A 13488-nucleotide genomic window follows, 5' to 3' on the forward strand; every position below is an offset into this window, starting at 1 on the left:
GAGAGTGAGAGAGAAAGAAAGAGAGAGAGAGAGAGAGAGAGAGAGAAAGAGAGAGAAAGACAAAGACAAAGAAAGAGAGAGACAACGAGGGACAGTGAGTGTGAGCGAGCGAGAGAGAGAGAGGGAGAGAGAGAGCGCGAAGGGAAGAGAGAGCAAGAGAGAGAGAGAGAGAGAGTGTGTGATCGAGCGGGAGAGAGAGAGAGAGAGTGTGTGGTCGAGCGAGAGAGAGAGAGCGCGCGAAGGGAAGAGAGCAAGAGCGAGAAAGCGAAAGAGAAAGAATGAGAGAGACAACGAGGGAGAACAAACACGGCGATGGGAGGGTGCTATTGATTCGTTTGCCAGTGAGTTTAGCATCAGAACACCTGCCGTCAGGTGAGCGCTGTCGCTCTGCGGCACTTGTTGTTTAATATGGGCAATACATTTAGGAATAATTATGGTGCAATGGTAAATATATAATATAGTATGAGAGTTTTAAGTAATTGTTTATTTTAGGAATTGAAAATGGGAATGGAAATTGCAAATGCAGAGCTACCCTACACCTTTCCAGGTATGTCCTATACAGCTTTACTTTAAATAATAGAAAAATAACTTCTAAAAATCACATGGCCAACGCTTTTACAAACGGAAGCAGAATATATAATTCAATAATAGATGTGGTGCCCTAGATGTGTGGTGCATTCTATGAAAGTACAACCGGCACTGAGTATCACAACGTGGAGATTAAAATGTGGAAATTTGGTAAAATTAGGAGTAGTATGGAAGTTGTTAACTACCTGATTTCTTTCAAATCAGCCACAACTCGGTTACCTAGGATAAATAGTATGGTCATCTACTTATCGACGTAAAAGATGGGTGGTAATGGTGTGATAATTTGATTTATTTCTTTTTTTAAGTAGGAAATTATTTTATTTTTTATTATTTATTATAAAAATATTATTTTATATAATTCAAAATGAATTCAAACTATCTATAACCCTAATTTTTGACCATTTCATACAGCGTTTGAAATGCACTGAGCTGTGGTTAGTTGTCTGTGGACATCTTTACATTGTGAAGGGGTTCCAGCTTCTATTCACAGTTTAAAAAAAGACATGATACATTGTTTTAATGTATGCCTTTTTCGTTATCAGCGCCTGGTTCATATGATGAGTTCAGGAAATTGATAGATGGGTACTCATCAGCAGATCAGCTGGTTATAGTGGAACGCATCTGTAAGTGCCACCATCCAAGTCTCGCTGAAGGAAATAAGGAGAAACTGCAGGTGCGTGCATTATTAGTCAATCATCTGAATCAATCCATTTGTAAACTCTGATTTGTGAGCTTTTATTCTTTAAGCCAAGAATGTAGCTAGAGTATATGAAACTCATGTACACCTCATTGACACGTGCACACTGATTGAAGTGTTCCTGGTTTTTGCTGCTGTATGCAGCATATTACATTTTTGTGCATACCATTTGTTATTATGTATAGTATATGATTGTATGTTCATGCAGTGTGTGTTTGTGTGTGTGCATGCATCTGTGTATGCTCGTGCATGTGCCTGTGTATGCTTGTGCGTGCGTGCGTGTTTGCTTGTGTGCCTGCTTTCACTTCAACATTGTTTTTGCAGACTTTATTTCGGATTTTGGTGGAGCACTGTGGTCATGCGGCTATTGAAGCCGATCCTGATGTGAGCTTCATTAATCAGCTCACTCCGACCTTGTGTCGCCTAGCACAGCAAAGCCCGACAGAGACAGCACAGTTCTTGCAGCAGTTGGTGGTTGACAAGCAGCATGCATTCACTGAGGCTACACAGAAGAAAGGGGGACGAGGACAGTTTCCTGGACTCGACATGGTATACTTGCAAACTGGTCTACTACTAATTCTTTATATTCTAATGTTAGCTGCCTGTAGAGTCAAACTGGAAAAACAAAAACGGTGGGGCAGTGCACAGATATCTGCAGTTTTGTATGTGTGTAATATTGATGTTGCATCTCTTCCCGCAGGTTGTCCTTTTGGAGCTAGTTGCGGCGCTATATTCGACGTCAGACTTCCAGCATCCGATTGTCACGCCGGCTCTAGTTTACATGGCCCAGATGCTAGCACAGTGCCAAGTCTCGTCGACAATTGCCGTAACAACAGGCCTGTTGCTATGTACAGTGTTTTTAGATGTGAGTATCAAATGAATGCTAAGACATTTGCTCTAACCCCATATTTGGCTCAACAGTGGTTGTGCTGCATTCGGTTAGCATTTCTATATGGCACTCTTGAAATGTCATGAAATAAATAGATTATCTTTGCAGGCTCACTGAGTTTTTAGCTCATCTGACATAGTCAGATGCAGCTTGTAGAATCGCATGAGCGTGCGTCCGTCCGGCCGTCCGTGCGTCCGTCCGTCGGTCAACAGTTGGGCACAAATCTTAACCGCTCGACGTACGGTCACAATATTCGGGACGTCGGGGGGGATCGTGAAAAGGACTCGGGATGACCAATTTGGGGGTCACGGGTCAAAGGTCAAGATGTGTAAACGGCGGGGGAATATTTCCCCCTTAATTTAAGGTATAGGAAGAAATACGGAATTGCGGCACAAATCTGAACGGCTCGACCTATGCTCGATGTGTATAGTGTGATGGGCAGGACACCCATCACCAGTGCGAAATTGGAGGTCACAGGTCAATGGGGCACAGGGCAGATTTTAGACATTTTCTGAGGACATGGTCTGACGGAGCGATTGAAAAACTTTTTTGTTTCAGCTGTGACCTAGCATTTTTATGGCTTTATTGAAAGGACCATGAAATGTACTTTCCGCTGACATGCGAAGAGTAAGTGTCGGATAACCTTTTGACCCTCAAGAGGAGGGTTAAACATGGATTTGTTTCTCTCAACTGCGTTGGCGAGTACCTGTGGGTGTGGAAAGCTCCCATTTTACAGTGAAATTCCACACATAACTCTTACTTGAACAACGCTTACTTAGGAGATAATGACATGACATATATAAGATTCTGTAGTGTACATTATGAATAGTTGGAATACAGTCACTAGCACTCAAATAATTACCCAGGAGTGAGACTGCGGATTTCCCAGACTTAATTTTCTCATCAAATTTTGGCACCAATATAGACGCAAGTGTGTACGTTCTTGAGCTTATTCGGTCCACTAATCACTGGCCTACCTTGTACTGAAATTAGTTTAGAGATATTTGCTATCGTATTGCTGTAAATTGTAATCTTGCACGAGCTGCTCTGCCTGTGGTTGTATCAACCGTTGAGCTATTTTTAACGAGCCAGATGTGCCTCGCAAGGGGTTTAATGTACCTTATTACCTGACACCATAGAACGCACGTTATGTATAGTAATAATATGGTAATTATTCGCTCCTGCTTTTTGCAATTCGTCGTCACACTGAGAGCTGCCATTGCTGCAATGCTTTTGCTGACCGATGCAACGATGCCTTTGATAGCGGCCCGCCATCTATCGGAATTTTATTACACTAGTTTGAAGTGTTGTTTTTTTGGGTTAGAAATGAACGTATGTATAGGACGTCTTGCTATGCACAAATGAATTTATCAGCAGAACACCAGACACCAGATGAGCCCTGTCGCTCTGCGGCACTAGTTGGTACAAACGGCAGTCAATAAAAAACATTGATAGGAAATGTCATTTTCAGTATGTGTCATTATCCAAGAGGTTTGTACCAGAAGTGAACAATTTCCTTTATGGAATCCTCTTCATGGCCTCAATCAAACAAGATCAGGGTAAGTGCTAATCATCTGCTTGGTTATGTTTGTGGTAACATAATCTTCACAATTCTAGTTTTTTGCAGATTAAAACTCTATAAACTCAGACAATTGATTCTCAATATAGAAATATAGGTTTTCACCATATGGGTGGTGAATGTTGTATAATATGCAAACAAGTAAACCTCTTAATATAAGATAATTACTTTTTAGATTCATGAATGTATCATGAGATGATTATTCAAAACAATGCATTCTATTTCCAGTTCTGAGGGTTTATCCACCGTTTAAATCTGTTGGTACCAGTGCTGACCTACTTGTGCTACCAAAGAGTGCCATAAACAAGTACTTATCCAGTGCAGTTAAACTTTGTGCTATGATATGTGAAATATAAGAAGTGCTATGGTCTATGTAATTTCCAAGATTACCATATGTGAGGGTGCGAAATTAACAGGAGTCCGGAGTCAAATACTGCCTGATTTAGTGTCGGACTCCCTGATTTGACATATGCAGGAGTCCGTGTGACTCCCTGTAAATTCCCGCGGAATTACCGTATTTTTCCCGCTAATGTCCAAAGAAAATGGGGCAGCATGAATCTTCAAAATAAGCACGTGCGTTATTGTTAATATCTTTAATTTTGAACTTCAGACTACGTCATTTTGCTGCGGCTCTAATTGAGGGTAGGGGTCCGTTGGACTCCTGTGTTCAAAAGTTAATTTCTACCCCTGCCATGTTGCAAGCAACTTTGTATGAAATTGTTGTGTCACTGGAGGTGATTTTGTCATGGTCTGTACTTTATACTTTAAATGTGGTTTTATATATTATCAAGAGTACATAATAGAGATTATATACTCGTAAATTAATCAACTATATGTTTTCCTATTTATGCAACAGTTTCTACTTTTTGTTTCCTAGTTTGACCTTTAGTTAAATGTAGAGCACATAGTCAGTAGGTCGCTTGTATTCCAGTAGGACCATTGACACGTCACCTCTCGGTCTTTGGGAAATGGCATCTCTAAAAGATATTGAGGAACCTACCCTGGAATTCAAGTACTGTTTATAAACATATATAGACATTTGTTAGTGGTTGGATTAAATATGTTGATATTTGAATTTTTGTTTGATAACTTGCAAGATTTTCTTCATAAAATCTCCTGATAAGGCTCATAAAGTGCCACTTTCAAATAATTTTACTCAGTTTGTTATCCTCCGTAAAGAAATTTATGAGGAAGAGGAATCACTTGTTCTAAAGGGCCAAACATTCTAAAATACCTGTTAGTTGGTATAAATATTCCCATTAATATAAAATACTGTCCACTAGATTTTCAGCCAAAATTCGAACCCTGCATGCAAATGTGGCTTTGTGTCCAATGTGACAAGTTTGTAGGGCCTAAAGTCATGTACCGTTGTACGTCATGGTAGAAATACCAATGGAAAATTGGGCTACCAGTTTTCATTTTGGGCCAGAAGAAATAAATTTCTGGTGGCCCCCCAAAAAAATTTTGGGCCACCCTTCGGCTGGCCCGAGTGTCAAGCACTGTTATATTTCTTAGTGGTAAGTGTTCGGTGCTTAAAAACATATCCCCACAAGTCTGCTGGTCCTGATAAGGTGCCTGGTTTTATTTTGTATCATTTTGCGCATGAGCTTGGGCCTTCACTACACAATTTGTTCTTTCAATCCTATAATCTAGATTCTCTTCCTTCCAATTGGAAAAAGACTCATTACCTTAGTTTATAAAAGTGGTGGATCTTCTCTTGATTCAAATTGTCACCCAATATCGTTGGGTTCTCTCTGCTCTAAAGCATTTGAGCATATATGATTTTAGTCCTATCATTAACATGGTTTTCGGCGTAGGTTTTCAATGGTTACCGAGTTAATCAATGTTCTTCATGATTGGACATTAAGTCTTGACATCATTTCATCAAGGCCTTTGATAGGGTTCCTCCTGATCTTAATTTTCAAACGTAGTCACTTACTATCTTACTATCTTATTACTATCTTAAACTGCATGACTGGCTTTCTGAATGATAGATCACAAATTGTCTGTGTTAACAGCGGCGTGTCAGATGTGGCTTCTGTTACATCGGTTATACCTTATAGTTCTGTGCTTGGTCCATTGTTGTTCTTACCCTTTATAAATGATTTGTTGGCCGAAACTGACTCTTCTACTTCTATTTTCTTCTTTGCTGGTGGCGGAGTTCTATTCCACACTATTTTCAACAAGGGTGATCAGTTAGCCCTCAATAGTGTCCTTACTCGTTCTGAGAAGTGAGCAACAATGTGTGGTATGTTTTTCAATACTGAAAAATGTAAAATTCTTCGCATTATCCGCTCCAAATCACCCTTGACTTTTACTTACTCGCTGTGCACACAAATATTTGAGTGTCATTATTAGTAGCGATCTTCACTGAAATGCACACATTTTCATGGGATTCCAATCAAACTTCATACACTTGATCACCATGAAGTGTAGATGTGCGTGACATATTTTTTGTGTACGTCGGTCAAGGCATTGCCATGGAAACCGTATCTCATTTTTGATAATACTCCCACCGTTTCAAAAAGGTTGTGGCGCGAAGTACTTCCACAGTTTTTAAGGGATTCCAATCAAACTTCATACACTTGATCACCATGAAGTGTAGATGTGCGTGACATATTGTGTTTTGTGAGTGTTTTGGTCAAGGCGTTGCCATGGAAACAGTATATCATCTTTTTTTTTGTAATTCCATTATATTTTTTGTGTTCCATATATTATTTACTCATAATATATGCCACACCATGACCTTCCATTTCCCCTTTCGACAAAGCGGTATTGCGGGGGTATTAATCACTATCAGTATCAGTGATATTTCTATCTAGTTCTGAAATAGGTTTCGGCTCAACTTGATTGACCTGCTCTTCATGTACGCTTCCTCCATGCTAAGTTCATCTTCTTTGTTTCTGTCATTCCATATTGGAATTCTCTTTCTTCCCCTTTGGTTAATTGCAAATTTGAGGCTTTTTCTTCTGCGATCTGCAGTGATGATCTGTCTATTTGACCAACTTTGCCTCTTTCCGTCTTTGATACGGTCCCTTGGAATCTGAAGACTAATCTTTATGAGGTTATGGGGTTATATAATTAGTATAGCTCTATCTACAGATTTGATAAAATTGTATATGTGAATAATTAGTGCATGCATGTCAGATTGGATAGTATGTGGTTGTAGTGAAAGTGTAGTTAAAGGAATACTTGACTCTAGGTTCTAGGGTTATTTTCAGTTAATTTATATTAAAATTACGCTTCATAAAAAGTTTTATGGTTCAATATTTATTAGAAATATTTTTAAAAAGTTTTACAACTGACGGCTATATCGTTGCTTACAACGACGGTGGCGCCACTGGCAGCGCACCCCCTGAAAAGTTGCGCAAAGCAATGTTTCGGCTGCAGGCTACAGACCGAGGGTGTTTCTTATTTATTAATTAAAGAGCAGAAGGATTGTAATATCTTATAAACGACATATAGTTTCAGTTATAATATGGATAAATTTGTCCTAAAATGAATATCGTTCGGTTAATTAGCATTTAAGTATAAATATAATTGCACTTTTGTGATTAGCCCTCGGTCTGTAATGTGCAAGATAAATTGGCGAATGCGCAATTTTTTCAGGGTGGCAGCACGGTCGTGGGTGTCATGTCAGCAGAAGGCAGAAAGGTGCGATATGATATGACTACTAGGCACTTTAATTTAATGGAATTTTTTTTTTAGGGTTAGGGTTAGGTTGGTTTTTTTTAAGTGCCTAGTAGTCATATCATATCGCACCTATCTGCCGGGTGCGTCATGTCAGCGCCCAAAAATGAAGATTTCAAAGTTCAATGTTGTTTTATGACAAACGTGAATGCGTAATTATAGATATTTATAGGTATGTGCTATTATTTATAAATCTACTATCATAATATACTCTCAAATTCTAGAGTAAAGTATTCCTTTAAATATTGTATTAGTAATGGTGACATGTTGAGTGTCTTCTCTTGCAGGTGCACAGCAATATCTGTTACGTTAAAACTACTGTGCAAGTTTGCTGTGCTCTATAAATCGCTCCCTGCCTATCTGGAAATATTTGCACCTGTGAAGAATGTGCTATGCAAGGTATAGTAATTTACCTTCTGCTAATAATAATGTATTTGGAATTGTTTAGTGGGTGGTCCTTTGTCATGTAGGCTCAGGCTAAACACAATGAGTGGGCATAAAAGCATGTTATTAGTAATTGTAGTTGTCTGAACTTGCGTGAAGTTACATTGTGTGAAATGTAGAATGTGTAAATGTAAAATTATACATATTACTCATTTTAATACCTTCTATCTTAAGATACAATTGTAACTCTTTCAATCACTGATATAGGTTTCTGTGCAATGATGGCTGTTATTATCATTTCGGTGACAGGTTCCTTGGGAGAGATACACTGACAGTGTAAAGGCATCGCACCAACAGCTTGTGCAGGAGCTTAGCAACTGTCTGGAGACACGCCAATCTCTCTCTCGCAGTAAGAAAAGACCTCAACCACTGAAGTTGTTTGAACCCCTAATAGAAGACAAGTAAGCACAGTTTATGTAACCATATAGCAATAGTGTATTCCAATTATATAGTTATTCCTCATCTCAAATTTAATTAAAGGATTAGCAAAGTATTTTATACGCCACAGATATATGTACTAAAGTAGCAATTTACATAGATATGTGGCAGGACAGATTATATAAAGAAAAGTAGTAGAATGTAGTTTTGGGTTTTGTTGCTGGCTGCAGCTATGATGGTAGAAAGAAAAGGAAGGGAACTAGAGAACAGATTGAACAGCAGAAGCTATTACACAAACTGAAGCGAGAACGTAAGGGGGCTGTACGAGAGATACGTAAGGATGCACATTTCCTTGCTGGAGAGAAGCTCAAACAAGAGAAAGAGAAGTATGTTAAATGTTGTCAATCTTCAGGATTGTACTACTTCATGTACTTGCACCTTCTACTCTAACCCTTTGTATATTCTTCTATTAGTAGCAGATTGCACATTTCTAGCTTTAGAAGCACAACAACTTAATATAAGAATAATATGGAGCAATTTGAAGTATAATATTTTATCGTCCAGAAAAAATTAAGGATACGTCTTTGCATGTAGCTAGGCATAGGGAACGTTTCAATACGGTGCTAACACCGTCTTGTGTTAAAAGATTGACACGGTTTTGTTGTGATAACTTGCCTTATTGTGTTTTTTCAGGGATGTTGAACGCAAAGACAAGGTTAAGAGGCTTTATGCTTTGCTAGGAAACCAGGAAGGTGACTACAAAGCTTTGGTTCGGAATAAACGCAAAGCTTAGAATTGTATAAAACGGTGTTAATCCAGGACGTATTATTTTGCATAAAAAATGTATTTAATAAAATACAACCAACAATGTTAGAGGTATCAGCGAGTAAGGTCAAAGAGATGTGCTAATTGTATACTCACTGCTGTGTATATAAAATTATTCACGTAGTTGCATTATCTCATATTTACTGATATACATTGTATTTAAGAAATGACTGAAATGGCAGTAATTATTTTCTAATTAATAATGTATATATCTTGATCACACATTCATAGTTATTTCAGTGGCCTATGTAATGCAAACATGTATTAGGGTAATTGGGGGGAATATGAGCACCTCAAGAATGTTGCTCGGGGAGAAAGAAACAAACATCAGCTTTCTCAGAATCACTTTTATTTTGAAGACTCCCGTATGCTAAAATAACAAGCATAAATTAAATGCTTAGATAAGGTTATAAATAAAATAGTGGCCCATAAAAACTTATACAATTGTGTCCATATTACTCCAAGCTTGGGTAATATGGATGCGTATGTTACCACAACTTAACAACTACACATGATTTTTATTCCTGCCTTAAGCAATATGTATTCTTGAGCTAATAAGTAATTATACTGGAAATTTATATTCAAAGAATATATATTTTGCAATAAACATTATCTCCTTCTGATCTTGAACATATCTAGACAAAAGAATAATCATTTGTGTTTTTCGCATTACCTCGGTATTAGACTGTAAGCCCATAGCTTCAACAAATGATGCGACTGTGATGTTATTTCTGGTGGGGAAGTAGACTGTGGCTAAAGGTTTGTATATATACTATATTAATACCGTTACCCAATTTTGGGTGTTGAAAGCAATCATGACTAAAATTACTAAATCTAAACTTGGAAATCTTAACTCCAGCAATTAAAGAAAGGCGCCTTGTTGACGGATGGATAGCTGGTCAAATGGCCGGAGGGAGATGGCTATAGCTTAGCAGCTTTAATTATACAGTTTAACATAAATCACACTCAAATGTTTCTTGGTAGTCATGAACTCCTGCACACTGAGTAGCCTATGCATCCACGAGAGGCATTTCTGGCACTAAATCCAGTCATCACCGGATGTGTCAAGATAACTGTCACTACAGTATGGACACTGTACATCCTCATTTGTACCTGAGGGATTATTTGATTGTTTTCCTTTTTGAGTAACATGCTTTTGTTTGTTATTACTTTTACCCGGTCTTAGTAGAATGTGTTTTTTCTTTGGCTTTCTCTATATTCAGCCTTACAGGTTGTCTCAGTAACATTTGCCCTTTTTCCAGATGATCGCTTAACCACACTGGCTCGTCGAGATTTGACTCATCTTTTCTTTTGTTGTAGATTCCATGCTCTTGTTGTACGGTGATGTTTTTACTTCTGCATGGCACACTTTTACGCGTTATGTTTGTTTAAGAGTTTTTGGGATTGACATCAAATCACGGAATGACTGCATGAGATCCATCCACATCCACATTAGCAGACCAACCTGCATCCTCACTTGAGATGTTCCTGACCTATGGTAGGGTCACCAGACTGTCCAGTCCACAATAATGCTTCTGGTGATTCATGTAGTTGCTGGACATCAGTAACGTCTGTGGTTTTAGAAGTAACAGACTTTCCCGAACCCATACTTGAGACATGTTCCTGACCAGTCACCTATGGTAGGGTCACCAGACTGTTCAGTCGAAAATAATGCTTCTGGTGATTCGTGTAGTTGCTAGACATCAGGAGCGTTTGTGATTTTTGGAAGTAACAGACTTTCCTGAATCCTTACTTTAGACATGTTCCTGACCTATGGAAGGGTCATCAGATTGTTCAGTCGATGATGCTGCATCTGGTGATTCAGGTAGTTGCTGGATATCCGTCACTTCTGTAGCGATAAAATTCTCATCAGAAAAGATTCCAGGGTTGTAAGGGTTGATTCCCGATTTTTGAAAGCCTGCCAGCGCATTTTTCACCGTTGCTGCTTTTCCACATGCCTCCCCAAAACGTTAAGCTATCTGCCATTCAGTTACCACTCGAGCTGAGCATCCAGCCTGTACTTCAGAGTCATAGAACAAATTAAGGCTCTTGACTACTGACATATCAAGTGGCTACATTTGATGGGTACAGTGTGAAGGCAAGGATAGGATGAGCACATTACTGGCACGAGCTCACGATCTATGACAGGGATGTTTTGTATGTGACTAGCACTAGTGTGACCATCCAAGATGAGCAATACCGTGCTAGACGTTTGCCTTGGCTGAACTGAAAGTAAAAAGTGATCAAACCATATTTCAAAAAAGTGACCCATTAATCCATCCTGACTGGTTTGCAACATTGACACTTCCTGTTTGTGCTTTGTCCATGAGTTCTGCCCTGTATCGTACACGGAGGAATATCAAGATGGGAGGTACGAATGATCTACATGCAACAGCTGTTAGTTTTCCCCTTATCAGCGCTGGTCAGAGATCCGAAATTTATCTTTTCTTTCTTGGCTAAAATCTTTAGAGGTTTGTGACAGACTGTGTATCCGGATTCATCAACATCATGCAGATGAAGATATCTGGTGGAAGTAGGCGCTGACCATCTTTAGATAAACGTATGTCTTGCATTTTTTTGTAAAAAATCTCCACTTTAGCTTTGCATGCTGAGCCAATAGCTCTTTGCATTGACACGGCCTCTGGGGAACGAATGGAAATATCAGGTTTACGTCTGTTCACTAGCTCAGTCTGATATTCTCATAAGCCATTATTGCATAAATAATTATAATAAACTCACAAAAGTCACTGTGCTTTCAACAATGGCGTTTTACTTGTCTCACTATACACGTATCACATTACACACTAACGATACAAGCTCGTCTCAACTACTTCCTCTCAGCAACAACCCAGTGCACTGGTCTCACTCCTACATATAACTGTAAACAGCTGGTCACCTGACCAGAATGGCTTGCGCAATGGGTTCTTTAGTCGGTCACCGCGCGTGGCTTCATAATACGGAACACCCCTCTGGAAATCAAAGCTGAGTGATTTTCCCTCCTAAATTATTGTATCGAAGTAAAACAACTAATCAGACACAGTCGTCTTAAACAAATTACATGAGTTCATGTGAATCTCAATAGATAGACAGATAGATAATAGGTTTATTGCAAAACTAGTATTAACAACGTTACAATTAAAATAAATTTTGCAAACACGATATCATCAGGCAGTATAAAACTGAAATTGATGATATTTACAATAATATATGTCCCATGGTAAGACATTATTATCACTTAAAATATTGGTTCATAAAATTATATCACTACAACCTTAATCATCTTTAAGAATATATACAATATTTAAAATAACGTGATCCTTAGTCAAAAATAGTTACAATTAAAATGTGACAGCGATAATCAAACATATCACATAACCAAAAGTTGTCCAGAGAGTTATTTCAAAGAGACCAAAATGTTTATAAAGGGGCGCAAATAAAAGACTAATTATCCATGCTATTGTAAAAAATTCTGTGCCTGTTTACAATTTGTTAATCATCCTGCACATGTACGGAACAGGGTTATTGAAGTACCGGCTGGTACGAGGGACTTTTGCCAGCCGGAGTTTACTAGAATTCCTTGTTATGCGGTTAGACACGTTTATTGCTGAAGGAGGGCAAATATCCTGTAATCGTTTACTGTGAACTGATAAGCAACATTTTCACAAAGCTGCTCACGACGAAACGCAAGTCTTTGGATCTGAAGCTGGGATAGTACCTCATTGTACATGTCGTACCTATTCCAATTATTATAACCTATTATTATTTTCACTGCCCTTACTTGCACAGATTCAATTTGACGTGAGAGCTCTTTGGTAAGGCCCGTGTGCCAGACGGGTGCAGCATATTCCAGAATCGGTCTGACGTAACCACAGTAAATTTGTACGAGATCTTCACAGCTAAGCCTAGCTTTTTTAGCTCATCTGACATAGTCAGATGCAGCTTGTAGAATCGCATGATTGTCCGTGCGTCCGTCCGTGCGTCCGTCAACAGTTGGGCACAAATCTTAACTGCTCGACGTACGGTCACGATATTGGGGGCGTGGGGGGGTAATCTGAAAACGAGTTGGTATGTCGAAGCTGGGGGTCAAAGGTCAAAGGTCAAGAGGTGTAAAAGAAGGGGGAACATTCGCTCCTTAACTTAAGATATAGGGAGGAAATGCAGAATTGCGGCACAAATCTAAACGGCTCGACCTAGGCTCGTGATAGTCGGTGTATAGGATCATGGTAGGAAAAGCCATCACTGTGCACCGAAATTGGAGGTTACAGGTCAAAGGTCAATGGGGCACAGGGCAGATTTTAGACATTTTCTGAGGACATGGTCTGACGGAGCGATTGAAAACCTTTTGTTTCAGCGGTGACCTACCATTTGTATGGCTTTATTGAAAGGACCATGAAATGT

The 13488-nt window shown here is 39.0% G+C and overlaps 1 protein-coding gene across 2 annotated transcripts in view; it reads left to right on the forward strand.

Annotated features, from left to right (window-relative positions):
• The window catches only part of LOC106807255 (nucleolar protein 14-like), a 28678-nt gene extending 18956 nt beyond the window's left edge, over positions 1-9722 (forward strand). The window contains exons 11-21 of one of the 2 annotated variants that reach the window (XM_014809548.1): positions 493-547; positions 1131-1261; positions 1610-1834; positions 1986-2150; positions 3646-3733; positions 3982-4060; positions 4685-4765; positions 7731-7842; positions 8137-8288; positions 8496-8651; positions 8959-9722. In XM_014809548.1, the coding sequence (XP_014665034.1) occupies positions 493-547; positions 1131-1261; positions 1610-1834; positions 1986-2150; positions 3646-3733; positions 3982-4060; positions 4685-4765; positions 7731-7842; positions 8137-8288; positions 8496-8651; positions 8959-9058 (1344 nt within the window). In that variant the 3' untranslated portion in view covers positions 9059-9722. The remainder of the gene's footprint in view (positions 1-492; positions 548-1130; positions 1262-1609; positions 1835-1985; positions 2151-3645; positions 3734-3981; positions 4061-4684; positions 4766-7730; positions 7843-8136; positions 8289-8495; positions 8652-8958) is intronic. The other variant, XM_014809550.1, reaches the window with a different exon arrangement.
• The last annotated feature ends 3766 nt before the right edge of the window (positions 9723-13488 follow it).

The sequence above is a fragment of the Priapulus caudatus genome, unplaced genomic scaffold (genome assembly GCF_000485595.1).
Source record: "Priapulus caudatus unplaced genomic scaffold, Priapulus_caudatus-5.0.1 Scaffold203, whole genome shotgun sequence".
Taxonomy (NCBI): Eukaryota; Metazoa; Priapulida; class Priapulimorpha; order Priapulimorphida; family Priapulidae; genus Priapulus; species Priapulus caudatus.